Below are 25,203 nucleotides of genomic sequence, written 5' to 3' on the forward strand. Positions count from 1 at the left end.
TAACATGCTGCACAGTTATTGAATGCCCATTACTGAGGAGACCCCGCTACCTCCACACCCTTATTTCATTTAAAGTTATAAAAGAAAAAAAGGAAAAAAAAAAAAATCACTGATGGTTGCACCAGCCATTGCAGAATAATTTGTAAGCCGTGGGGGACTCAGACCACCGCCGGTGGGGTGAGAGCTGGGAAAAGGCCGGCAGCTGCAGAAGTTATTGCTTTTGCATTCAGATGGGTGCCAGTGTTTACAGCGAGTAAAATCTTTTCCCTGACACTTGGCCCAGGGGAAATTACACCCTGGAAGAAAGTGGGTCTGGAGGGAACCGGTTTAATGCAGGCTCTGCACAGAACGGGGATGGGCACTTGCTTCTTTCATGTCACTGAGAAGAAGTATGCGTTGGGATGAGCCTCCCCTTCAGCCCGTCGCCCGCCCTCGGCCGTCCTGCTGTCACGCGCGAGGTTAGCAGCGCTCTCCCGTGCGCCCCGTCCTGTTCCACTACCGTGCAGTGTCCCTGCTCTCCGTGGCTCTGATGTATTTGCCCCCCGTGGGCTGTACTGCGCATCTCGACTAATAAAACGACACCCTTGCCGTGCCTCTGCCTCACCAGCTGCGTGTGCGAGCGTGAGTGTGAGCAGGGTACGGCTGTGCAGCTCCCCCAGCCGTGTCCCTCCTGCCTCGCCGGGCCTGTCGCCCCGCAAGAGCGGTGCAGCTGCAGGCGGGGTCTGCTCTTCTGGGCTGCCGTGCAGGTCCTGGCCCTGGTCCTGGTCCTGGCCCTGGCCCTGGCCCTGGCCCTGCACGAGACGCGGCGGTGGGGGGCACTGTGCCAGGCAGGGCCTGAGCCTGGGTCCTAGGAGCTGTCCCGGCTGCCTGGTCTGGGGCAGTGCCCTTTGGGGGCTCCCTCATGGCTCGGGGGGGGCAGCCCAGCCCTCTGGCGGACACGCCAGCAGCGGGGGTTGGGGCTGTACTGCACTGCATCCCCGCACTGCACTCCCTCATTGTAATCCATCCCCGCACTGCACCGAGTCCCTTCAGTGCACCGTAGCGCCCTGGCCGCGCTTCATCCTTACACTGCATGGCACCCCTCACTGTACTTCACTCCCTCACCTCACTGCTGCACGACGCCTCGCCGCCCTTCATCCCCTCACCGCGCTGCCCGGCACCGCACCCCGCACTACTTGGCCCCCGGCGGCACTGCGTCCCGGCGGTGCGGGCGGGTGACGCGGTGGCGAGGGCGGGCCGCGCCGGGCCATGATGGCGGCGGCCGAGGCGGTGCGGGTGGTGGTGCGCTGCCGGCCGCTGGGCGAGCGGGAGCGGGCGCTGCGCTGCGGGGCCGTGGTGCGCGTGGACGGCGCGCGGGGACACTGCTTCCTGCAGCCGCCCGCCGCCGACGAGCCGCCCAAGCACTTCGCCTTCGACGGCGCCTACGGCCCCGAGCACGGCACCGAGCAGCTCTACAACGACGTGGCCTGCCCGCTCGTCGAGGTGGGCCCCGGGCCGCCGCCTCAGCTCGCGGGCCCCTCGCCGCAGGCCGCGTCTGCCCCCCAGGGCACCCGGAGGGTCCCGGCTTTGGGGAGGGGGCAGAAAACGTGCGGCCCCCCCTTTCCTCCTCCACACATCGGTCTGCGGGTGCAGCAGAGGAAGGACCGGGCCCCCCTTCCCACCGCGTCTTCCAAGGCTCTCCGGGCGCCCTCGGTTTTGGGAAGGGCGCCGTCTCTGCGCCGAGTCGGGCGCCGCGTTGCCCGCTCCGGGACGGCCGGACGACTCGGGATGGTGCCGGAGAAATGGCAGCGTAATGTTAGGACGAGGTTTTCGATCCGGTCGTGAACCCGGCTGGCCCCCTCGAGACCGAACGCGTCGCCCCTGCCCACCTCGGCCATGCCAGCCCCAGCCCACGCCGGATGTCGGACTCTGCCAGGCACCAGATGTTCAGCTTTAGTTGCTTCCTGCCACTGCATCTGAGAAACAAAATACCCTTTTTTAAAATGAAAGCATCCCTGGGTTTTAACTGAGAGAGACTTCCCTGTTGAAAGCCCTGTTTGTCTCCTCAGTCCTCGTCATGTCGTTTTGGACGGCAGCAAAATCCTTCTCCTTTTGTGTAACCCCTTCTACATTCCCTTGTATCCTGCAGTTTGGCAGAAACCACTGCATCTTTATACCCTTTTTGTATTGCATTTTATTACCTTATTTCTACAGCTTGGGCTAGGAAGCAGGCCGGGTAGGTTTGCACCTGACTCAGTCAGAGATGCAGCTTTTATAAGCCGCGCGCTTCATTTATCCAATGGTTTGTGGAGCCTTTCCTTCCATAGTTTCATAGTGTGTAGGGTCAGAAGGGACCTGAGCAGATCATCGAGTCCGACCCCCTGCCATGGCAGGAAAGAGCACTGGGGTCAAACGACCCCAGCAAGGTGTTCATCTAACCTCCTCTTAAAGCCCCCCAGGGTAGGAGCCTGCACCACTTCTCTTGGAAGTTGGTTCCAGATCCTAGCCGCCCTGACCGTGAAGTTGCCCCATCTTTTTTTTATGCTTCAGCTTTTCCATTCTTTTTATCTTTTGGGGTTTAGGATGAAATTAACCCAGAGCCTTGGCTTGTGGGCACTAAAGATCTTGCGGGATTCTTCACAAGGACTTCAAACTTTTGGCAACTCAGCTTGCTCAGCAGTTTCTTTGGTGCTTCATACCTGCTACAATAACTGCTTTCTGAAGGATTAAGTCTTAGCAGACAATCTTAATATGCAACATTTGAAAATAATGGTTGTTATAATGATGATTTCTTTTATTTTTCAGGGTGTCACGGAAGGCTACAATGGCACTATCTTTGCCTATGGCCAGACTGGCAGTGGGAAGTCATTTACCATGCAGGGCGTTGCGGACCCCCCTTCACAGAGAGGCATTATTCCCAGGGCGTTTGAACACATTTTTGAGAGTGTACAGGTATGTCATGACATGAAAGGACTACTGCAATATTAAAGACAAGCTGCTAATCTAGCTATTTTCTACTAGACTTTCCGGGGGGTGCTTATCATTATAGTATCTCAGCCCTGCAAGCACCAAGTTATTCTTTCCCATTTTTCAGTTGGGGAAACAAAGCACAGAAAGAGGGGATGACTTCTCCCAGATTGCACAGGAAATCTGGCATAAAGCCAGTATCTCCTGCAACCCTGTCCAGTGGTTGAACCACAAAATCACTTTCTTAACCATCAAGACATCAGTAAGCTAGTAGACAGCTAACTGGTCAATACCGTTGCATGGTGAGTACCTACGCACTGCACGTGACTGACTGGCTAAGCATCTATTATGTGTCTTAGTGGGAATAAGGACAGGCTGATAAAGCCCTTGAGATTTGGGATTTAGGTTTTGTTTCTAGTTCTACCGCTTATTTGCTGTGTGACTTTTGGAAAATCACTGTTTCTCGCTCTGCCCATCAGGAAAATTAGGCAGGGCTCCACGTGTACCTTGAGTATTATGTGCTCACCAACTGATCAAAGTGCACTCTGGCCATAATCCCCACTTCTCCCCAGCTCAGGAGCCTGCAGGGGAGGGGGAAGACTCACTCCCTGGGGTCTGGAGCCATGCAAAATCAGGGTCTCTAGAGCTAGCGCTGATTTTTGGCAAGCTCTCGCAGCACAGTGGAGGTCTGGCAGAAGCTGCACTGACTTACAAGCTCAGAGCTCACTGTGCACATGCCACACAGCCTGGAGTGGAGGCTGTGACCACAATCGCTTTGTCTCCACCCTGGATCCACCCATGCCTGACTCCCAAGGGTTCTGAGGTTGATTGATGCTTAATGGGATCCCAAGGGAGTATGTGGTTTCATTCATTAAAGTTTGTAAAGTGCTGGGGAACCTTTTATTGAATGGTAGCTGAGAATGTAAGAACATGAGAGATACTGTGCTGGGTCAGAGCACGTAAGCCATCTGGCCCGCTAGCTTGTATCTCACAGTGGCAAAGGGAAGATGGCAAGGGGAAGAGTCTAGAGCCTCTCCAGACTGATCTACGTATTGCCTCTCTTTTCTTATAGCTTCCAGCATTCAGAAGCCTAGGGAACCCTCATATGGAGTTTGCAACCCTCCTTTTATGTTTCATTCCCACTGTTGGACCCATTCTGCATGGATTTGTTTCTTTTGCAGCTGGCCAAAATATCTGCCTCTACATCTTGAACTTTATTAAACACCCTGAGAAAGAACTTCCTTTTTGTTTGTTTTAAATTGGCTCTCTAATAATTTCATTGTACATTGCCTTGCTCTAGGATTGTGAGAGATGATAAATCCCTACTTTCTTTCTCCACATACACCACTGATTATTTTATAGTTATTTCTTATACCTCTCTCACAGGCATTTTTTTCTAAGCTGAAGAGTCCTGACCTCTCTTTATATGGCAGCCCATCCATACCCCTGATCATTCTTGTTGCCCTTCTCTGTACAGTTTTCTAGTTCTGTTCCACCCTTTGGAGGTAAGGGGGACCAGAAATGCACACAGCATTCACGGTGTGGTTGTACCATTGAAGGGGAAGATACTGGGGGTTTTACCCAAAATGGTATACCAAAACATCTTGGTGCGGACTGTTGAATAGAGGGCTTTACTTCTCTCTCCCTAGGTATTTACCAGCATAGCCACACACACTGTGGTAGGCCTGTATTTTCTGTTTCTGTATGCTGTACAAGAGGAGTCTATACCCTGAGAATTCCTTTGTATTTAATTGTCCTGGAAAATAGGTGTGGGTGCTAAAGGAGGTTAGGCACCCAACTTCCACTGAAAGTCAGTAGGAGTGAGGTGATCATCTCCCTTAGACCTTTTTGAAACTCTTACCCTAAGATCCCATCTCTTTATTTTGTATAGTGTGCCGAAAACACCAAGTTCTTGGTAAGAGCCTCTTACCTGGAGATCTACAATGAAGACATCAGAGATTTGCTAGGAGCTGACACCAAGCAAAAGCTGGAGGTAGGGAGACTGGAGGAGGATGTGCTTTAATTTACTGACTGCTGTTATCACTAATTCCTAATAGAAGTGGGCAACTTATCACAAACCTTGGGCAGAAGCTGAAACAAAAAGCATTTGGGATGTGACAAAAGCTGTTGTAATTACATTTAGTGAGTTTTATCTACAGTCTTCAAACACTGTGTTTTATTGGTTAAGACTGAGGTTTGAATTCACTATCGTGTGTGAAAATAGAACACGCTTCAATTCCATGCTGAAAGGAATCAACAGCCACTATATTTAAACTCTTACCCAAAGAGTAGACTCCTCTGCTCTACGCAGATTGTCTTAAAAATACTAATTTTTGATGGGGGCTTTTGGAGCATACACTCCCAAGACAAAACCTGCTTCTGTTATTTGAGATGCGCATTCGAATCAACATGAATGAACGTGAGACTAGCTGGGATTGGTTCTTGCTATCAGTTAAAAATGCAATATAAGATTCATTGCAAAAGCACAATGGTGGTACATTTCTCTCATGCTCTAGTACGTATGCAAATTATGCATGCGTGCGTGCACACACACCTGCTGAGGGGAGGTCCTGGCCTTGCTCTCCTGGAGGCATAGGTTCTTGTGTATGTGTACAAGTGCGCGCACATTCCTTTTGAAAATGCATCCTTGAGTTGGAGTCCTGGTTGGCAGTGGCTGGATTGTGCCAAACCAAAGAGAGAGTAGCAGCTCCTGATTGCTACCATCACTGGAGGTGTGCGGTTATCACTAAGGTTGTTTTAATTTTAGTTCTTTAGTTCTTGTACAAGCAACAGATCTTCAGAAATGCAAATTAGGAGCCTTATTTCTGCTCTGAATTTGTCTAGCCTCAGCTTCTCAGTCTTCAATTTCATTATGCCATCATGTGCTAAGTTAAAGAGCTATCTCCTATCAGAATTTTTCTCCCCTTATAGGTACTTGCAGACCCTGATGATCAGTCACCTTTTAATTTTCTCTTTGATGTTCTAAATGGGTTGTGTCTCTTTTGCATGGTCCTTTGAGGCAGGCTTCCCACTCCTTGAATCATTCTTGTAGTTCTTTTCTGAACTCTTTATAGTTTGTCAACAGCTTTTGAAGTGTGGGCAGTGAAACAGGAAATAATCTTACTACAGTGCAGACAATGGTTAAATACCTCTCTGCTTTTGCCTACTATTTGCCAATGTATTCTTCCAGTGTTCTCATTAATGCAGTGTTGTGGCTGAATGCTGTGAATTCATGTTAAATTGATTATTCAGCATGACCCCAAAGCTATGTCCTGCTTTCCAGGAGTACCCATTGTACCAGTGAGACTTGTATTTTGGTTCCTAAGTGTGTGGCCTTAGATTTAGTTGTATCAAATTATGTGTTGCTGTAGCTTAATCTGCAGTTCAGACTGCCCTTTAGAACTGACCTGTTCTTACAACTGTTATTTACTGAACCAACTGTTCCCATACTCACGGCAATAGTACTGTTTTCTTACATAGCAGCAGTGTCGTTCCTAAAGATAATGAATAGTATTGAGCCAAGAACAGAAGATTCCTGAGAAGCCCCATTAGAAAGTCCTGGTGAGATGATGACTCCTACCTTTCTCAGATCCATTTACAATTATTATTTTGGGATCTCTCAGCCTGTATGAGTAAAGAGTGCAGGACTGGGCCCACACATTGTGTCTTGTTTCCTAGAGATGGGAACCTGTCTTAACTATGCCGAGTGGCATGAGGGGAGGCAGAAAGCTGAATGTGGAAGTATGGGAACAAGGGATCAGGAAAAGTGATACAGAAGATCATAGGAAGTGGAAGGGAAAAGATATAATGAGAACAGGGTCGTAAGTGGGAGAAGGCGTGCACAGAACCTGAAGGCAAGGGTGAATTGTTTCTTGTGGAAGGAGAGGGAAGGCAGAGATGGGAATGTGTGGGGGCTGGACAAATGTTAGGCTACCACAAGTTAAGAGCATATTCTCTGTGGCCCATTGATTTGGTCCAGCATGACAGTTCCTTTCTGAGAAAGCAGTAGGAAACCCACTAATGAGCAATGACTGCCCTTTGGGGAAATTTCCTCTTAGCCTTCCTCAATTAGCAGTTGGTTTTTGGCTTGAAGCAAATGGGATTTTGTCCCTTTTAATCCCAAAAGTTTTAATCCAGTCTGAAGTCCCTGTGGGTGATTATATTGGGCGCGCCTACACGTTCATTAATGCACCATAATTACGGTGCATTTAGTACCTGTAATAAGAGGTAGTAACTTAATGGACCGTAATTGGCACTACCGCGCATTAAGGCAGATTAACTCTTTTTAGGGACACGTAATGCCCATTGGACTAATCAACTGCACATTAGCCTATCGGCACAGGTTTTGCCAGCTGCACTAATGCGTAGTAGAATTAGTCCAGTGGGCATTAAGCATCTTGTGTAGACGTGTGACCATTATCTGTTTAGACAAAAATGGCAAAAAAATCCCAGGACGTGACAGATACCTCTCCCTATCGGATGCATGGGACAGATGGATAGTTTCAAAGGTGTAGTAAGGTAGATGCTATTAAAATCATAATCAATAAGTTGGTTGCTTTATAGTAACAGAATTTGCCTTATGGTAGCTTTGCACATCTCTGCTCTGCTCTTCTTTTCTCAGATATTCCTTTAGGGAGCTGCATATCTTCTGTCCTCATTTACTTGCCAGCAGGGTAGCCAGTATGTGGAAAACCGAGGCACTAGCACCATCTGCTGCACAGAAATGCCAACATGGTGGCAGGGGTGTAGGCAGACATTTGGTGGATCCCTGTCCCCCAAGGTCTCTGGCCTTGTCAAGGCAGGGTCCCTGTTGGTCTTGCCTTTGCTTCACCCTGTGGATTGTGTGCGTGTGGGTGGGTGGGTCGGTGTGCGTGTTACAAGAACAGGGATTCACTGTTTTCGAAATGGCTTCCTGCAAATTTTTGTTCTTTGTTCCACATCAACAGTGACATTGGTTTCCATGACAACTGCAGTTGGCACTAGGAGGGCAGTACATGGGCAGAACTGTTCCCATAGTAACACAGTCACGCTGGTGACAGCCGCTGGCTGTTGCTGCATTTATGGAGGAATTCAATGTCCTGCGGAGACACAAATCTCAGGCTGACCTGCTGCCCCCTGGAGTCAAACAGGACTTCTCCTGAATCCTGTTTGCATTCTTAAATGTACTTGTTCCTTGCTAACCTCGGTGACTCCTGGCCAGTCCTGCACCCCATCCCAGAGATTCACGGTCACTTGCTGTGCAGTGCAGCCCTGCAGACAACGGACCTTACTGAGCTCTGTTAGGAAAACAACCCACCCCAAGTAGACCTCAGTGCTTTTGTAGGGGAAGGAGGAAACATCTTTATTTCCTTTTGTGCATTCCCCCACCCTTGTGGACTACATCATACCTCCCTTGCAGCAAGGTCATGCCGTCCTTTCACATGGTCAGAAATGCGTTTGAAGGGGACTTGCCAGGATCCGACACTTTCATCATGGACTTAGACTCTGCAGCACTGGCAGCTTCAGCCCTTGCAATCATCTGCTTCTAGCATAATGCATATAAAAACAATCATCTAGATTGAACCTAACTTTGATCCTGTAACTCAGTTAATCCAAGGCAAGTCATGATTTTAGGTTGGTTACAGAAACTGCCTAAGGTCCCCTCTATATTATAACTTTAAATCTCCTGTAACCTAGTTCAAAGAATCGTAGAAAATGATAGAATCATAGAAAATTAGGGTTGGAAGGGATCTTAGGAGGTCTGTTCATACAGAATCTTATAGCACATTTGTTCTCTTCATTGTAGTTTCTGACAGAACTTTTATCTCAGTAACGTTTCAGTGTTTCCAGAAGTTCCCTAAGCAGCACACCTAACGTGTGCCATATGTTTGATACTAGGTCCCAACAACCATATTGTAACACGGTCCCTCTGACTTAGTTGTAGGGTAGTGCAGACAGAGCCTTAGTTGTGAACTCAAATTACATCGGTTATAGCTGACTGATAATAATTTAAAACCCATATAAAGTCCCAGTGGTTTTTTTTGTGAGCCTTGGGGGTGGTCTTTTGATACTTTTCCCCTGTATTTTTATATAAATCTGATAGGTCACTCTAGAACTCACAAGAAAAACATGTATTTTAACATCTTTTATTAACACATTCTTTTTTTTGTTTAATTTTCTAAACCTCTGAAAGATGCTTCAAGCAGGGCTATTAATTACTGAAAACATAACATATTTAGGGGCGTCCCCTCCCAGACTCCAAAGTAAGCTTTTGGAGCCACCAGGGGCATAGCTAACCCTGAGAGAGCGTAGTCCAGGTTTGACAGATGTCCTGTACCTGATGGGAAGGATTTCAGCAATTTAATTAAGGCCATATGAACATCCATGCAATGCATAGGGGAATCACTAAAGCACTTAGTAACAATATTTTTTACTGTTGAATCTTTGCCTTGATGTAATGAACTGCCTATAACCAGAGATGCAACAGAGATTATCTGCAGCATATAAAAAACTACTACCACTATTTTTAATAATAAATATTTTAATATTTCATATTAAATAATAATATGTTTTAACATTAAAATTCTCAGGCAGATATAGGGCAGTGAAGCAGGGCACCATGTGGCCCTGAAGATGCCTGAACTAGTCAGCAAACTGGACTTGAATTCTGGTCAGTTATAGAATCATGAAGAGTTTTTTTGGGGGGGAGGGATTTATTCATAGTTCAGAAATTATTAATGTGTTTGGTTAAAGCCAAATACAGCTTCCTGCTGGTGTTACAGCAATTTGATGGGGTATGCCAGTGCTGATGATCACCTACTGAGTGCTCCTGGCTCTCTTTGAAATTGCTGGAAAGTGTGGTGCTCAGCAGGTTCAAAACACTTCTGAGGATATGCCTCACCGTGGTGTTTGGCAGCCAGCAGTGGGATTTTTGGGTAGTGCAATTATGCATGTAAATGCCTTTTCCTTCTTTTATATGCAAAGCACGTGCCGCCCTCAGGCTCCATGTTTCCATTGTGGCCCTGTGTAACCTGTGTTGTGCTGTTCTGCCCGCAGCTGAAGGAGCACCCAGAGAAAGGGGTGTATGTGAAGGGACTCTCTCTACACACAGTACACAACGTGGCCCAGTGCGAGCGTATCATGGAGATAGGCTGGAGGAACCGATCAGTGGGCTACACGCTGATGAACAAGGATTCTTCCCGCTCCCATTCCATCTTTACCATCAGCATGGAAATTTACACTGTAGGTAGGTGCTAGATTCCCTGGGGCTGGCCTAGGCAAGTGGAGCACTGAACCAGCCTGTGCAATCTGGCCAATGAACCCCAAAGAGAAACTCGGTTCTATGTGATTTTAAATCTAAAAATGAGAACTGTTCCTCATTACCAGCATTCTCTACAGTATGAAATAACTGAGAAGTCGTGCATTTTTTTTTCCCCCTTGCATCTCCCTGGGAGGCGGGGGAGGAAAGTATCTTCTACACTGGTTTGGAGCATATTTCCCCCTCCTTTTGTTTCTTTATCTTCTAAAATCTTTAATTATTGCTAGTGAAAGGTGCTGGGTGGATTGTCATCCCTGGAGCCTGAAGTCTACGTGTACTTACACTTGGAGTTCATTTGATTATGTTATTAGAATATTATTATTAGAATCTAGATTCACTAGATTATAAGGGCTGAAGGAACCACACCTCTCACCTCTCTGGTCTATTTTCATAATATAAACCTAAAAATTTCAACCAGTGATTCCTGCATTTAGCTTATAATGTGCAGTTGAATTAGGAAATGTCTTTTAGACCAGCGGCTGTTCTGCTGGCAGTCTGTGGGCTGCATATGGCCCGCAAGGGATTAATTTGCGGCTGCCTCCAAGCTCTTGCTTGGGCACCACGCTCCGTTGCTCTTCGAGCTGCCGCCACCGGTGTCTCAAGGCTCCCCCTCCTTCCTCTAGCTTCTGCTTCCTGCCTCTGCCCCGGGGGATAGGTGGTGTGGCTGCAGGGCCCAGGAAGCCTGGAGCTCAGGGGACCCATGTGACATTCAGCTCGAGGGCGCTATACCCAGTGCAGTTCTTTTCCTATTAAAAAGGACCCAGGGACCAAGGGCCCCCGGCCACTCTGAAGTTGGATAGCCTTGTTGTAGACAAACGTTTGATTTTGGTTTAAACATGTGAGATGCAGACTAATTACCTTCTCTATTTAAAAAAATGCATCTTATTTCCAGTTTGCTTCTTGTGATTGAAATTTCATTAGCAGATAAAGCACAAACAGCAACAAAGTAAGCTGCCCCTGTCTGTCACCTTGCCATTTTGCCTCAACCCTTATCTCTGGGTTTGAGAGAGGAATTCAGTCCCCTATGCTCCATTCAGTCCTTGGTCCCAGCTAAGACTACTGCATCCATTTCCTTTATATCTGCAAATGGAAATTTTAATTGGTTTCAGTGTGACAACTAATAAAAGCAGCACTGTGGCCTCTCTGAGTTATTTTGAAATTCAGTTCAGCACATCTTATGCTGTCCTCACTTTTAACATTTTTTTTATTCACCTCAAAAAACTTTACTGGCAATCCAGAACAGCTTGATGGATGATAGAGGGAAGCATACAATTTTGGCAGCTGTGTAAAGGGATGGCTGAGGTAGAGAGAATAAATTTAGGATTGTGGCACCTCATTAGTTGGACATCTTTGCTAAAATGATCCTGGGTTGAAATAATTAACAAACCTGATATTTAAAATTGTGAAATTTTAAATGAAATACTTAAAATGTTTAGGCTGCACACTTGATACCCACTGTGGAGAGTAAGAAAGTTCAAATTGTTTGCAGTCTTCAAAAGAATACGTGTATGAAGAGTTAGTATTTTTTTTAGATTCCCTTCACAACCATAAGGTCTAGAAACCTTCAAACTAAGGTTTGAGTTGTGCAAGAGAAGTGTGGCAGATCGTGTGATTCAGCATAGACAAGCCCCTGATCATTAGCTCTCTCTGAGCATTAAGATGAGCAGATGTTTTTCTTTCAAAATTGTGTTTGAGAGCTGATAAGAAGGGAACAGTTTTAGGGTTGGCTCATGCTTCTGCTGCCAGAAATGGTTGATGCAATAGAAGAGAGCTAGCTAATAGCAGCCCAACTTTCTAGCTTGCTGCAGGCATTTTAGCAACAGTCTGGGGACCTTGTTACACTATGGAAACTAAACTACTAAATGTACTGATTGGAACAAACAATCTCCTTGGGTACAATTACTGGCTGGAGCCAAAACAACTTTTTAATTGTCTATCAGTATTTATCTAAATGTGGGAAAATTCTTCTCAGTGTCCATTTGTCCCAGCTCTCAAAAGGGACAGTAAAGCAGGGTGGATTCTCTTTAAACTCCATCTGTTACTTCCAAGTTCTCCCACAATCTCTAAGCTACCAGAAAGATCTGAAATGAAACAGCCAGCAGTGTTTTCTGTTGTAATGACTGGGGTTCATTGATCTGAATAGTCTGTTAGCTTCTTGGAACTGTTATTTCTAACTGGAGATGTTAGTGATCCATGTATTCATGTTTAGGAAGTTTTCTTCACATGGCTAGAAACTTTATTTTTAAACTAAAGCTTAGGTTTTTCAAAAGTTGGTGGGTAACTGGAAAAGTGCTGCTAGTTCAGTTGAATCTTTAATACACCCCATCATGAACCGTATGTTCTTCTGAAGGCCTGTAGCTAATTTTATCTGTGCTGTGATGTCTGGGAGTAGCAGTTGAGAGGAACCGTGGTCCAGAAGTTAAGCCCATGTAACTTTGCTGAGTTTGAGCCTATGCACAGAAAAAGGCTGTGGTTTGAATTGAAACATGATGCCAAAGAGTAAGAGGTCTGCTCCTGGACTGGTTAAGATGCTTCCTATTAAAAAGAACCTAATCTCAAATTATTTTCTTGCAGATGAGAGAGGACAAGATCACCTCAGGGCTGCAAAGCTCAACCTGGTGGATCTAGCTGGAAGTGAGAGGCAATCCAAAACTGGAGCCACAGGGGAGCGACTCAAAGAGGCCACCAAAATTAACCTCTCTCTTTCAGCCCTGGGCAATGTCATCTCGGCCCTGGTGGACAGCAGGTGCAAACACATCCCCTATCGAGACTCAAAGCTGACCCGGTTACTGCAGGACTCCCTTGGGGGAAACACCAAGACACTTATGGTGGCCTGCGTGTCTCCTGCTGATAACAACTATGACGAGACCCTCAGCACTTTACGCTATGCCAATCGAGCAAAGAACATCAAGAACAAGCCCCGTATCAATGAGGATCCCAAGGATGCTCTGATGCGGGAGTATCAGGAAGAAATTAAGAAGCTGAGGGCCATTTTGGCTCAACAGATGAACCCTAATAACTTGTCAGGTAGGATGTCCTTGAGCTGCTCCAGAGGTGCATTGTCATTGGCCAGAAAAAAATGCTAGTTTAACATATGGAGTGCATGTTGGGATTTTGCCTCAGCCCACCCTCCTACTGATTCTGGGGCAACTTTGCTTTAAGCCCAGCCAGGCAGAGTCATCTTTTGGGGTAGTTAAGGTGGGAACGGTCTTTTTCCTCAGTAGGGAAACTGCCCATGTTAGGAAGAGTCTTTACGGCAGGTATTTATTCTTTCTACTCCTGGATAGAGGCAGCCTCTGGTATAGTGGAGGCCAAGGAGACTTTAAGGAGACCAAGTAATGTCTGTGCCTCCTTCCCACTGATTTTCCTTTCCTGGGCATGATGTTTTGTTAGATGCCTCATTCTCTACCCCTCTCCCCTCCCCTTACCCCTGCACCCCCACAGACTTTTGCATTAAGTGGCCTTATCTCCTTCACTGACATACAGGTGTGTCATCTCTTTTCCCCATCGGGACTGCTCAGCTGGAAGTGAAACCAGCTCCCTTCCCTGAACCCCAGACAGATGTTGAGGCGGAGAAGCAGCTGATCCGAAAAGTAAGTCAAAGAAGCGTGACTCCCAGGTCTTCTGCTGAGGTTCGTCCACTTCTGTAGTACTCAGTACAGAGGCAATGCAGAGTGGTGTTGTACAACCTTCTCAGGACAGGTCTGCTCATAACCTGCAGCCTCATTTCTTGTTCCATCTTGCTTTCGAGATGGGGATGGAAGAGGCTTTCCAGTACGGTTCAGTGGACATTGTAGGAGTTCCTTGGTTTTGAATACTCCCTGCTTTTCCACTGCTTGATTCCCAGTGTACAAAGGGGCCAGAGAATCCAATCTATCCAAATATTGGGTCAAATTTTAAGGTTTGAATTTGCTGTCTGCTTCGTTCAATGTTGTTGATTGTTCAAATGATCATTAGCAATAGAAAGCTTCTCATCTCTACTGGTGGGCCTAACTCAGAGGTGGGCAAAATGTAGCTCATGAGCCGCATGCGGCCCTCCAGGCCCTTCTATCCGGCCTGTGGGGCCCCTAAAAAATTTAGAAAATTAATATTTATCTGTCCCTGGGTGCCTGTCATGTGGCCCTCAATGGCTTGCCAAAACTCAGTAAGTGGCCCTCTGCCCAAAATAAATAATTGTCCACCCCTGGTCTAACCTGACCAGACTCGGAAGTACCTTAACGTGTTATGATCTTGATAACATTTGAGATGTGGCACATCTGACACAAAACTGCTTCCCTCCTTACTCTTTCCCTCCCCAAAAACATCATGTTGGAATTTCAAATGCACAGAAGTCTAAATTCCAGATATTCGATGGCTCAGTATTGACCTGGTCTGTAAAAACCCCATTCAGTTGCCATTCTGGAGCTTCTCCATATGGTTTATCTGTCAGGTTTGACAGAGGCCACCGTTTCAACCCACAAGAAGGAGCAGATTGTATATTGAAAGATCTCACATGGTCTGAATTAGTGCCAGAGAGGGGAATAACTGGTACACAAATTTATAAGATGGGTAACTCTGTTTTACTGACTGTCAGAAGTTTCTAATGCAATCAGTAGATTTCCTGATGGCTGGCAATGCAGGTTGGGATACCGTCCATTTTTTTAACATTCAGTTGTCTGTATTACATAAACCACCTGCAGAATTAGCACTAACTGGGTCTGTTGTTGACAGACCTGTTCTTATTTATTATTTGTATTATCACAGTGCCTGGGAGTCTGTGCCATGAACCAATATCTAGTTGTGCTAGGTGCTGTACAAACACAGAAGAAAAAGTTAACCTGTCCCTAGAGAGTTTATAATCTTAAATAAAAAAAGGAGACAGCAGATGGATACAGAGCAATGGAGGAGTACAAGAAGACGACACTGTTGGTCAGCATGATGGCAGTGGTCTCGTTATACCAATGGCCTAAATGTTGTTTTTTTTCAAGGCTTCAGGGCAAGGGAGAATTTTAAGGAGGGCAACAGCAGCATGTAAGGGGAGAGGAGAATGGTCAGATACATTGATATTAAAAAGTGGTGACAGAGTGGCAAGGGGATGAGAGGCTGATGGTGGCAGAAATGGAAGAGAAGCCTCTCATCCCCAGTATGGTTTGACTGAGAGTGGGATATGTATGAGAGAAGGAAGGGTGTCCAGAGAAGAGGACAGTGGCAGAGTCATTGTCAGATCCAGGCCTCTGTGAGGGATAGTAGCTAGAGGGAAAGCAAGATGAAGTCACGTATGGCTGTGATGGATGAAGTAGGTGGTCCAGAAACAGCACAAGAAAGGGAGGGCAGAGAAGGGGATAGGCATGTAGTTAGGAATGGTGGCATAAAAAGGATGGAAAGAGTGGAAGGAGTCGTTGGGTTAGAGCAAAAGTGACTACAGATGAGGAAGAGGATGCAGATGGGGGACCAAGATTTGTTCCATCAAATGGACAGATAGGTGTAGAGATGGGAAAAGGAGTGGGCAGAAATGGTGGGAACATCACAGGGTAAGCAGGAAGGGGGATGAAGCCAGTGGTGAGAGAGGAGGATTTGAGAGGCCAGAAAATGAAGGGGCTAGAGAGTGAGCTCCACTTTTGCTCTCACACCTAAAGGAGGTCCCTCCAGAGCACACTGGTATCACTGTTACCTAGGCTCTTTCTCTTCTATGACATGGAGACTTCCAGTCTGTAGGACCATCAACCCATTAGTACGTGCATTTAAAATGGAGAATAGAAAATGTCAGCAGTAAAATGGGGGAGCCATGAATGGGCGCAGTGATCAGGAGCAGGCTGTCAGGGTGTCATGCCATGCTGTTCCCAACGGCCTTGTTGTGCCTTTCAGGAATATGAGGAAAGACTAGCCCAACTGAAGGCAGACTTTGAAGCTGAGCAGGAGTCCCGGGTCCGGCTTGAGGAAGATATCACTACTATGCGCAATTCCTACGACCTCAAGCTGTCCACTCTGGAGGAGAATCTCAGGAGGGAATCAGGTGTGAACAGGGCAGGGCTAGGCACAGAAGGGCAGGCTCGCACCCCAGAGGGAGGAGCACGTAGGCTGTTGGAAACCAAATGCAGATAATAGAAATTTTAATTGTGGGTCACAGTGGCACTAATTTGGCATTCAACCTACGGAGAGGGCAGGTCCCAGCGTGCAGTGCTCTCTTCATTTGGCTGGGCACAGTTCATTCACACATATTATTTGAGGTGAGTGCTGCAGTCTTCTTTGTTATATGTGAATGAAGTGTGGCCCTTGCCTAGTAAACTGCTAGTGTCGTCACTCTGCTAAGCAGAGTTTGGGCACTCCTGCAACATACCCATGACTCGCTGTCAGACTTGAATTATTACCAGTATGAATATAAATTTGTATTAGTGCCTTGGGGATGGTTGTGCTGAACAAACACAAAATATAAAGCCAATCTCTGCTCTAAAGAGTTTATAAATAACAGTACGGTAGAATCTGCATAGCTCACAGGGTAAGGTTCTTTAGCCCTTGCAAAGATGAGAGTGTGTGAACCAGCTGGGGTTACATGTAACTGCATTAAACAGCTGCATGGGACTGCTGATGTGCTCCAGCTGAGTGGAGAAGTGGCAAAAGTCCTTCTGAGGCAAAAGTCAGCAAACGGCTTTGCTGCTTGTCCTTTGTTCACTCTCACCTGTGACAGAGGTTGATTATTCTCATGTGAACCTTGGAGGTTCCAGGATTTTTCATCCATCACGAAAACTACTGTGCTTCATATGGTATTCTCTGGGTCTCCCAGGACTTTCCCTGAATAGCATGGTGGTTAAAATCACTTCTTTTGTTTACAAAGGCATGGATGGTGCAGATTCGGGTTGCATATTCTAGTTCTGCAGAGCTCACAGTTAACAGTTGCATGGATTTTTCTCTTCTCTTCTCCAGTCCTGAGAGTTGAAGCCCTGCCTGACCAAGCACCTTTGCCTCCAGGCTCTGTTGTCCCCATAGCAGAAACAGAACAGATGTCAGCCAAGGTACCCTTCAAGCGAATGCTCTCTGTGAGACTGATGGAACAGACCTAGCTGCCCCTCCTGTCTCTCTGCTGAATTCATCAGTTTGTATTATACAATGTGTATTTATCTAGCTGCACAGTGCAGCAGCTTCTGCAATGGGCTATGGCAGCAGTGTAACAATACACAGTAGCATTATGGGAAATGAAGAAGAATCCCAGTTGGAAATTCCAGGGTGGAATTTAGCTCTTCCAGTGGCAAAACTACCCCACTGCGTACTAATCCCTCTGAGGATTGTGTGTCATTTTTGGTGGCTTACACTGCAGTGTGAGAGTGTGTTCCTTACTCTATTTATCTATAAGCAGCTGTAGAGTTGGATGATTTCCTTCATCTCTCTCAGTTCACACACCGTGTGTTTCTAAAACAGCTGCCTTTGGTTTCCCTTTTCCTTTAGGATGCAGCAGAGACTCTAGTCATTGAGCACATTGGGACAGTGACCAGAGACAACGTGGGACCAGAAGTGGTTGTCCCTACTGAGGAGCGTCCTGTGGCTGTAGATCAGCAGCAAGTGCTTGCCAGGTCCATAATTGTGCAGCTGTGCTTCTGGCTCCGCAGCGTTTTGTCTATGCAGTGCAGTTACCAACCAGAACAGAAACAACCGTGCTTTGCGCTCTGTTAATTTCACTGAGCTCCAAAGGTGTTCAGTGCTGCATAAAACACAGACATGTTCCCCCCACACACGTTATTGTGTCAGATCTCAGCACTCCCGTTGCTAACATTTTTGCTTTTAACACGGAAGGAAAGGAAATTCACTCTTTTGATTATGTTGCTAAATATCAAAGTTTTCAGCAGATCAGGCAGAGTGGCCTGGTTCCTCAGGGCTGGGATTTTCAAAGCCTTCTTGGAAAGGTTTTATAGCACACGGTGGTTTTGGAAGCAGAATTGAATTGTGCATTAAAGTCGCTGAGTGTAAAATGGAGCAGAGAAGACAGTTCTTTCTGGAGGAGACTGAGCTGTCTGGGTACGAGTTTGTATACTCTTCTGAAAGAGAGGATAAGAAGATATTATCAGTGTAGGCTTCATCTGCCTTGAGGATTTGTCCCAGTTTCAGGCAGTGTTAGCTAACCCGTGATAGAGATGCACCGGTGCAAATCACAGGGCAGGCAAAGGGAACAGTCCAAAGGTATACCTTAACATTGGGTTCAAACTCTTATCACTGGAAATTGTGGTTCAACATTCACTGTGTTTATTATGCTAGAGCTTTGCACCAGTGCAGGGCTGCATTAACATAGGCAAACTAGGCACGTCTTGGGCCCTAACTGGAGAAGGGGCCCAGTTGTGCATATTTTACATACTATAATTATTGAGTGAAAAAAGTAATATAACTATTTCATCTTCAGCTGGGGGCCCACAAGTTTGTTTGCCTAGGGCCCACTAAAGGGTTAATCTGGCGCTGCACCAGTGCAGTTACTTAGGCGGGTTGGCAGCTAAATCTGGAATCCTTGGTGTATAGATAGACAAGGTGCTGCAGTAAGACCCCTTAGGCTCCCTAAGGGTAACAATGTCTTTTAAATGACCCATCTATGAATTATTAGGGACCCATTTCTTCCTCCTGTGCAGAAAACCTTCTGTAGCTCATTGATGACCATGCATCATGTAGAAGCAGTTTGTCTTCTTACAATGACCTAAAGTCAGCATGTGACCAAATTTTGCTGTCCCCATAAAGGACTTATTTTGTTGCCTTAGCCAGTCCCTTCCCACTTAACATAAATTAGGCGTGTTTTCTTGGAGATGGTCTGTAGCTTAATTTCAGGACCTGTTATATCTGTTTCAGGGCTAAGTGGAGGATTTTAAAGACATGAGAATCAGAAAGTTAATTTAAAACAATCTCTTTTGCTTAAGAAATTCACAGCTGTACATGTGGTACATTTCCAATCTGAGTGATGAGGCCATTCAGAATGCATGCAAGGATATGTTCATTGACCTCATGCTTTGGCAAATGTCAACATTTACCACCAGAAAGTAAATATTAAAACTGAGATGTTCCTTCATTATGTGGGTCAGCAGATCTCATCATGTCCTACAATAGAAATCACTGTCTGCATGTTGTATCCTCATAAATGTCTCTAGGCAATTACCAAGGAAGTGAATTGCTTGCAGATATGCAGATGTTCCTTTACACTGCAGAACTAAGACATGTACCCAACTCTTTCAGGCTACAGATGCTGGAACAACAGGTGGTGGGAGGAGAACAGGCCAAAAATAAGGACCTGAAGGAAAAGCACAAACGTCGGAAAAAGTACGCGGATGAACGGAAGAGGCAGCTGGTTGCAGCTCTACAGAACTCTGATGAGGACAGCACTGACTGGGTTCTACTTAATGTCTATGACTCCATCCAGGAAGAAGTGCGAGCCAAGAGCAGACTGTTGGAGAAGATGCAGAAAAAGGTAACCACTTGGAAGCAACTCTGCTGTACAGGGCTAAGAAGCATCTTCTCAGTGGTGCTCTTTTCTGTTGTTCAACATCTCCTTTCCTCTCATTCCATCCTTTTGTTATAGTAATGACAGTATCTAGGCAGCATATCTGAAGAATAACTATTGCATTCCTGTGGTTACTAAAGCCATGTAAGTCTGTCTGCCTAATCCATGGTAAGAGAGGTTATGAGTTAGGTGTGGATACTGAGTGATTACTGTAGCCCCTTGGAGAAATGACAGCTTAAATGTGGATTTACCCTGACACATCACAAAACCTCAACATTTCTAAAAAAAAATTCGTAAGAATTTTAGCTTGGAGCATGGAGAGAGACCAAAATTGCTACTGTATTTTTCTTTTTTTCCATCTGGATGTAATACAGAATAGACGCTGGAAACGAAACAGCCTATGACAGCTTTCTATGTGATGTACTGTGAGGCAGCCGTGTCCTGTGGGCAGAACAACAGACAGGGAGTCAGGAGGTCTGAGTTTCTCACTTGGCTCTGTTGTTGACTCACTGTGTGACCACGAACAGTTTTTTCTTCCTCCCTGTATTGCAAATTCCCCATGTAGTAATGGGAGAAAATTATTTCCATTCACCATTGCAAAGTTCTTTGAAAGGAAAGTAGATAAGATTCATCTAGACTGTATTTCCTTAGCTTACTAATGAAGACGCTTTTATTTCCATGATGCAGCTGCGGGCTGCCGAGACTGAAATCAAAGACTTGCAGTCAGAGTTTGAGCTGGAGAAGATTGACTATCTTGCTACCATCCGGCGGCTGGAGCGGGATTTCATGCTATTGCAGCAGCTCCTAGATCAGGTGCAGCCCCTCATACGGCGCGACTGTAACTACAGCAATCTAGATAAGATCAAACGCGAGTGTGTCTGGGATGAGGATAGCGGCTGCTGGAAAATTCCAGAGCCCTTCATTCAAAAAACCAGCCTCCCTGCAGGTAAGAAGGGCATCTTCATTGTACTCCCATCTTATGCAGCTTCTCCACAGCTCACCAGCACAAGTCAATAGGCCATTGGTTCCCAACCTTTCTAACCTCAAAGCACCCCTCCTTGACTTCTGTGAGTTGAGTGGCACCCTATTTCAAAAACTAATTTATTGTAGTGCTTGCTTGCTTGAAGAGGGGCTGGGAAGGAGGGGAGCAGCTGGCAAGGATAAGCTTGAGTTTTAGTGAGTGGGGGGAGGAGGTGCAGCCAGAAGAGAAGCGCCTGCACTTATCTTCTCCCCAGAGCCTGCGCTTATCTCCCTTATTCCATCTCTTCTGGTGGCATGCTTCAAAGACTCATGCAACCCTGACTGAGAATCACTGCGATAGACCATAGATCACATATGGATAACAGGCACCTCTGAAACCTTGCTTTGGATTGCATGGACAGAGTAGACCACAATCTTGCTGTGGGAGCCTGGGTAATAACCTCATTTCCCGAGAAGATGGAAATGTTCACTTGAGAGAGCTGTAGAATTCATGTTATGCAGGGGCCAGCGTGATGACACATATTCACTGGATGAAAGCTGTCTTTCTACAGCAGTGCTTCTCAACCAGGGGTCGGAGCACCCTGGGATGCCACCAGATCCTTTGCAGGGTGCCAAGAGGTGTGAGGAGATAAGCAGGAAAGTGCAGGCACAGGCTTGTCCCTGCTTGGCCAGTCTCCCACCTGCATTTCCCAGCCCCTCTGCAAGGAAATAAGCACTGTAATATATATATTCGTTTTTGAAATTGGGTGCCACTCCATTCACAACAGTTATGGAGGGGAGCCTCGAGTTCAATGAGCAGTGCCTTAAGTCCAAAAAAGGTAGAGAACCACTGTTCTGCAGTCTCCCCAGTAAACACCAATATGGGGACTGTAATAAGCAGGGATGGGAAGTAAGAAGAACAGCCATGAAAAACAGCATCTAATTCAGAAAGCTTTGCCCTTTTAATGCCTGTGTTTTCTCATAGCAGTTTCATCACTGCCACAGACTAAACCAGCCAGGAAGAGCTCTTCGGCTGAGAGCAGAGAGCTGCTAATGGTAAGCTGTGCTTCCCCTCTTGGGATTCTTCAGATCCTCTCTTGAGAAGAGGTTATTGTTGCTATGTAGCTGTTCTTTCTGGGTTTTGTAGGCAGAGCCTTAAATGGCTTCAGAGGACTCATGCCCAGCCATAATTGGGCATTAGAATAAAGGTAGCAGAGGCTTGCAGGTGTGTGGAAAGCAGAGCAAATAGTGAAACTGTGACTTGGCGTTACAGGCTAATAGCTGCTAAATGGAGTGTAGATCTGTAGGCAACAATAATGGAACTTCGGGGAGTCCGGAAGATTTAGCATCTAAAGGGTGGAAAAGCACACATGCCAGAACACAGGGACAGAACCCTAGAACAGTACTATGAGCACTTCGGTTACAGTGCTGGTAGGACCCTGCACTTCATGCTGTCACTGGAGAGCTGTATTCAAATCCTGGTATGCTGGAATCATCTTAGTTCCCTTTTAATGACAAAACCACTCCCTATCTGTCTGCCTGACCATTTCTGTCAGGACTTAAGTCTAAGACTACAGTCGTGCAGTGTGTGTGGATTAAAGCTGATTTCCAAACCTCCATCAGAAACTTTTATCATGGATCAGTTCCTGATTCTCTCCCAATCTCCTTCCTGGAAAACCTGAGTTAGTGGGACAGTGCAGCAGGGAGGGGGCATAGGATAGGAGAAGCATTTGGGCTCTTCGTTTGCTTTTATAGCCCATTACATATAGGAGTTGCTACCCCTTCCTTTGGTAGGGCTTTGGAACAGTTGGTTTGGATGGATGGCTAATCTTCTAGCCAGATATCTGTGAGCACCTGTTGAGAGACGTACCAGAAAGGCATTCTGCGTAGCGTGCAGCAGGCCTCGCACCCGAAATGTAACAAGGCAGCCGGGTGCCTGGGGCAGCTGCAACATGTGGAGGCAGCAGCAACTTCCAGCTGCCGGCATGCCACCGACACAACTACATGGCTGTGGTGACAGCTGTTTCTTTCTGCCCCTCCCCAGTTGGCATGTGGGGCCACTGCCACTTTTGCACCACCCTAATTACACTATTGCCTTGCATTCTCCACCATGGTAGAACTTCACCTGTGTTGTTATACTGGGAGTCTTGTTCGCAGGTGTCAGACAATATTGCAGCAACTGTCCCAGGCCTGTCCAGACTGTTTTGTAATGTTTGCCCAAGAACTAGATGGGAGCACATTTGTTCTACTACTCTGCAGTATTTCTAACACCAGGCCCCAGTTTTTCAGTTGGAGCAGGAGGGGTTAAGGAATAGAGTTAAGGGGGTGCAGTGCTGACACAGCTTTGTGATTCCAGGAGGAAGAAGACCGTTACAAGATGATGCTGAGCAAGAGTGACAGTGAGAATATTGCCAGTAATTATTTCCGATCTAAGCGAGCCAGCCAGATCCTCAATGCAGAGCCTATAAAGAGTCTTAGTGAGTATCACAGCCCTCCCCCCCCCTTTGTTATTTGTACAGGGAATAAACAGGAATAACAAAACAAAACATAGTGTAGAAATAATCGATGCATATGTGTTATACCATGGGAAACTGAGTAGGGCAAGTCCTCAAACAAAGCTCATGGACAAGAGAACTGTTTCTCTGTCCAGGGCCAGCAGTTTGACTAGATACATTGTGTACTGGAGTGACTCACCAGTGAAATCAACTGCAGGATCATATACCTAAAACTAGAAATCTTGCTATTTAATTTCCTCAAACTGTTTCTAATAAAGCTCAATGCCTGAGATTTTAATGCAGCAAGAAACTTGGGAAAGCATTGCTATAGCTGAACAAATAACTGTATCAGTGTATAACTTGTTCCTTTTATTCACAGCACACCATAGTGCCACCCCCATGCTGGGTGCTCCCCTGAACAACAGTACCTCCAGCATGGCACCAGTCTCTCCTACACAGGTAGTAGAGATGCCCCAGCCACGTCCTTTCCGTCTTGAATCGCTTGACTTCTCTACATCATCTGCCAAAACCAAGCGCAAGAAGGGTAAAAACAGCTTCAGCAATGACCTCTTTTGACTGCAGTGGCCTTTAGTGGCTATAGACTCTTCAGATTGTGGTGGCCTTCATAGGCAGCATCCTTCAGCGGAGCAGCAGACTGCCTTGGTGCCTTTGGTGGCAGGAATCTTCAGATCGTGGTGGCTTCTGGAACAAACGCTGACTTTTCTTTTCTTTTCCTTTAGGGATGGTGAAGACAACGATATTCTGCTTCCAGGTGTCTTAAAGTCTGTACTAACAACTGCATATTCATGCTGGGGCTGCTATCTGTTTTTGTTCCTTACCATGTCTTTGTGGCTAGCACTGTACATTATCCTGCCATTCCCCTTGCAGGTCTCCATCACTCCAAACACATGGAGGGCATCAAACCTCTGTCCTCAGATTAAAACCCTCTGTGGCATGAGATTCCTCAAAAAATCCTTAAACATCAATTCCTCACTTTCCCAATGCAAGTATCTCAGCATTTCCTTTGTTTTTTAACGTCCCATCCACAACGCGGCTTCATGCCTCATACACAATCCTCCAGTCTTTCTCCTCCTTGTGTCAGTCGGAGCTTCTGACAGCCAACCATTCTTGCCACATCTGTTATCTTGGATGAAGTCTGAAGCTGTTATTTCTTATGAGACATGGACTCACAAGTACCTAGATAAATAATTTGCACATTTATTCACTGACGTGTAGAGCAGATCACTCATTTAAGTCAGTCAGTGGAAAAGATTGTTTCACGTCCATGAGTCCAAGATGTTGATGATTTTTTTTTTGTAAGCTATACTGTAAGTTGAGTACCTGTATTGTAACTGGTACTTTCTCTTTATGCATAGGACATATTCACTGATGCCAATAAACTGCCTTTTAATGGGAAATTCAGCCTGACAATCCATATTCTTTTGTTTCTCCTAGACATGGCAGGTTGGCCACTGTCCCTGCAGCGGCAGAACACCGGGTAGTCTCTGCCCATCCATTTGGCCTCTTATTCAGCTGTCAGCAGCAGATCTTTCTTGCCTGCCTGATTGATCCTTGCTTTAAGACCATTCAGACGACAAGGTGCACTCACACTGCTCCGATTAGAGCTTCAGGGTGAGGAGGAGCAGTGGCCGAGGGAAAGAGACCCTGGGGGGCAGGAAAGGGGCCCAACCTACAGCCCTGTTTAATGAAGAGTTTTGCCAAACGTCAGGATTTTGCTCCAAGTCTCGCCATTATTTGGTGCTTCTCCTTTAAGCCCGAGCGCCTGGAGGGAGAGACAACGCTCACAGGTAAGCGGTGAACGTGGAAGACAGTCTCTGCACGTGGCTTGGCGCGCCGCGCATGCGCCCTCCGTCTCCCACGCTGCCGCTATGTGGAGTTGTCTGCCTGTGATTGGACGCTGCTCCCGGGGGGGCGGGACTTCAGCACAGTCCTCCGGCTCCCTCCAAGGCGGGCAGTTCCTAGTCGCTTCCGAGTCACGTAGGCGGGGACGCGGCTGCCCCCGCCCCGCCTGCGGGAATCGGGCGCTGATTGGCCGGCTG

General features: G+C 46.6%; 1 protein-coding gene across 3 annotated transcripts; it reads left to right on the top strand.

Annotated features, from left to right (window-relative positions):
• Positions 1 to 1,133: 1,133 nt before the first annotated feature.
• On the top strand, positions 1,134 to 24,983 carry KIF17 (kinesin family member 17). Of its 3 annotated transcripts, none has more exons than XM_090023980.1 (14): positions 1,134 to 1,482; positions 2,785 to 2,931; positions 4,838 to 4,939; positions 9,982 to 10,171; positions 12,818 to 13,270; positions 13,730 to 13,836; positions 16,088 to 16,235; positions 17,144 to 17,232; positions 17,663 to 17,787; positions 19,424 to 19,655; positions 20,376 to 20,634; positions 21,637 to 21,704; positions 23,005 to 23,125; positions 23,523 to 24,983. In XM_090023980.1, the coding sequence occupies exons 1-14, from the start codon at positions 1,249 to 1,251 to the stop codon at positions 23,717 to 23,719; spliced, it is 2,472 nt and encodes an 823-aa protein (XP_089880106.1). In that variant the 5' UTR covers positions 1,134 to 1,248; the 3' UTR covers positions 23,720 to 24,983. The 3 variants fall into 3 exon arrangements, with proteins under 3 accessions (XP_089880106.1, XP_089880105.1, XP_089880107.1); XM_090023979.1 differs by having other exon boundaries at positions 21,634 to 21,704; positions 23,523 to 24,982; XM_090023981.1 differs by lacking the exons at positions 1,134 to 1,482; positions 2,785 to 2,931 and adding an exon at positions 3,112 to 3,248 and having other exon boundaries at positions 21,634 to 21,704.
• Positions 24,984 to 25,203: the final 220 nt, after the last annotated feature.

The sequence above is a fragment of the Crocodylus siamensis genome, chromosome 12 (genome assembly GCF_052110815.1).
Source record: "Crocodylus siamensis isolate JL-2025a chromosome 12, ASM5211081v1, whole genome shotgun sequence".
Taxonomy (NCBI): domain Eukaryota; kingdom Metazoa; phylum Chordata; order Crocodylia; family Crocodylidae; genus Crocodylus; species Crocodylus siamensis.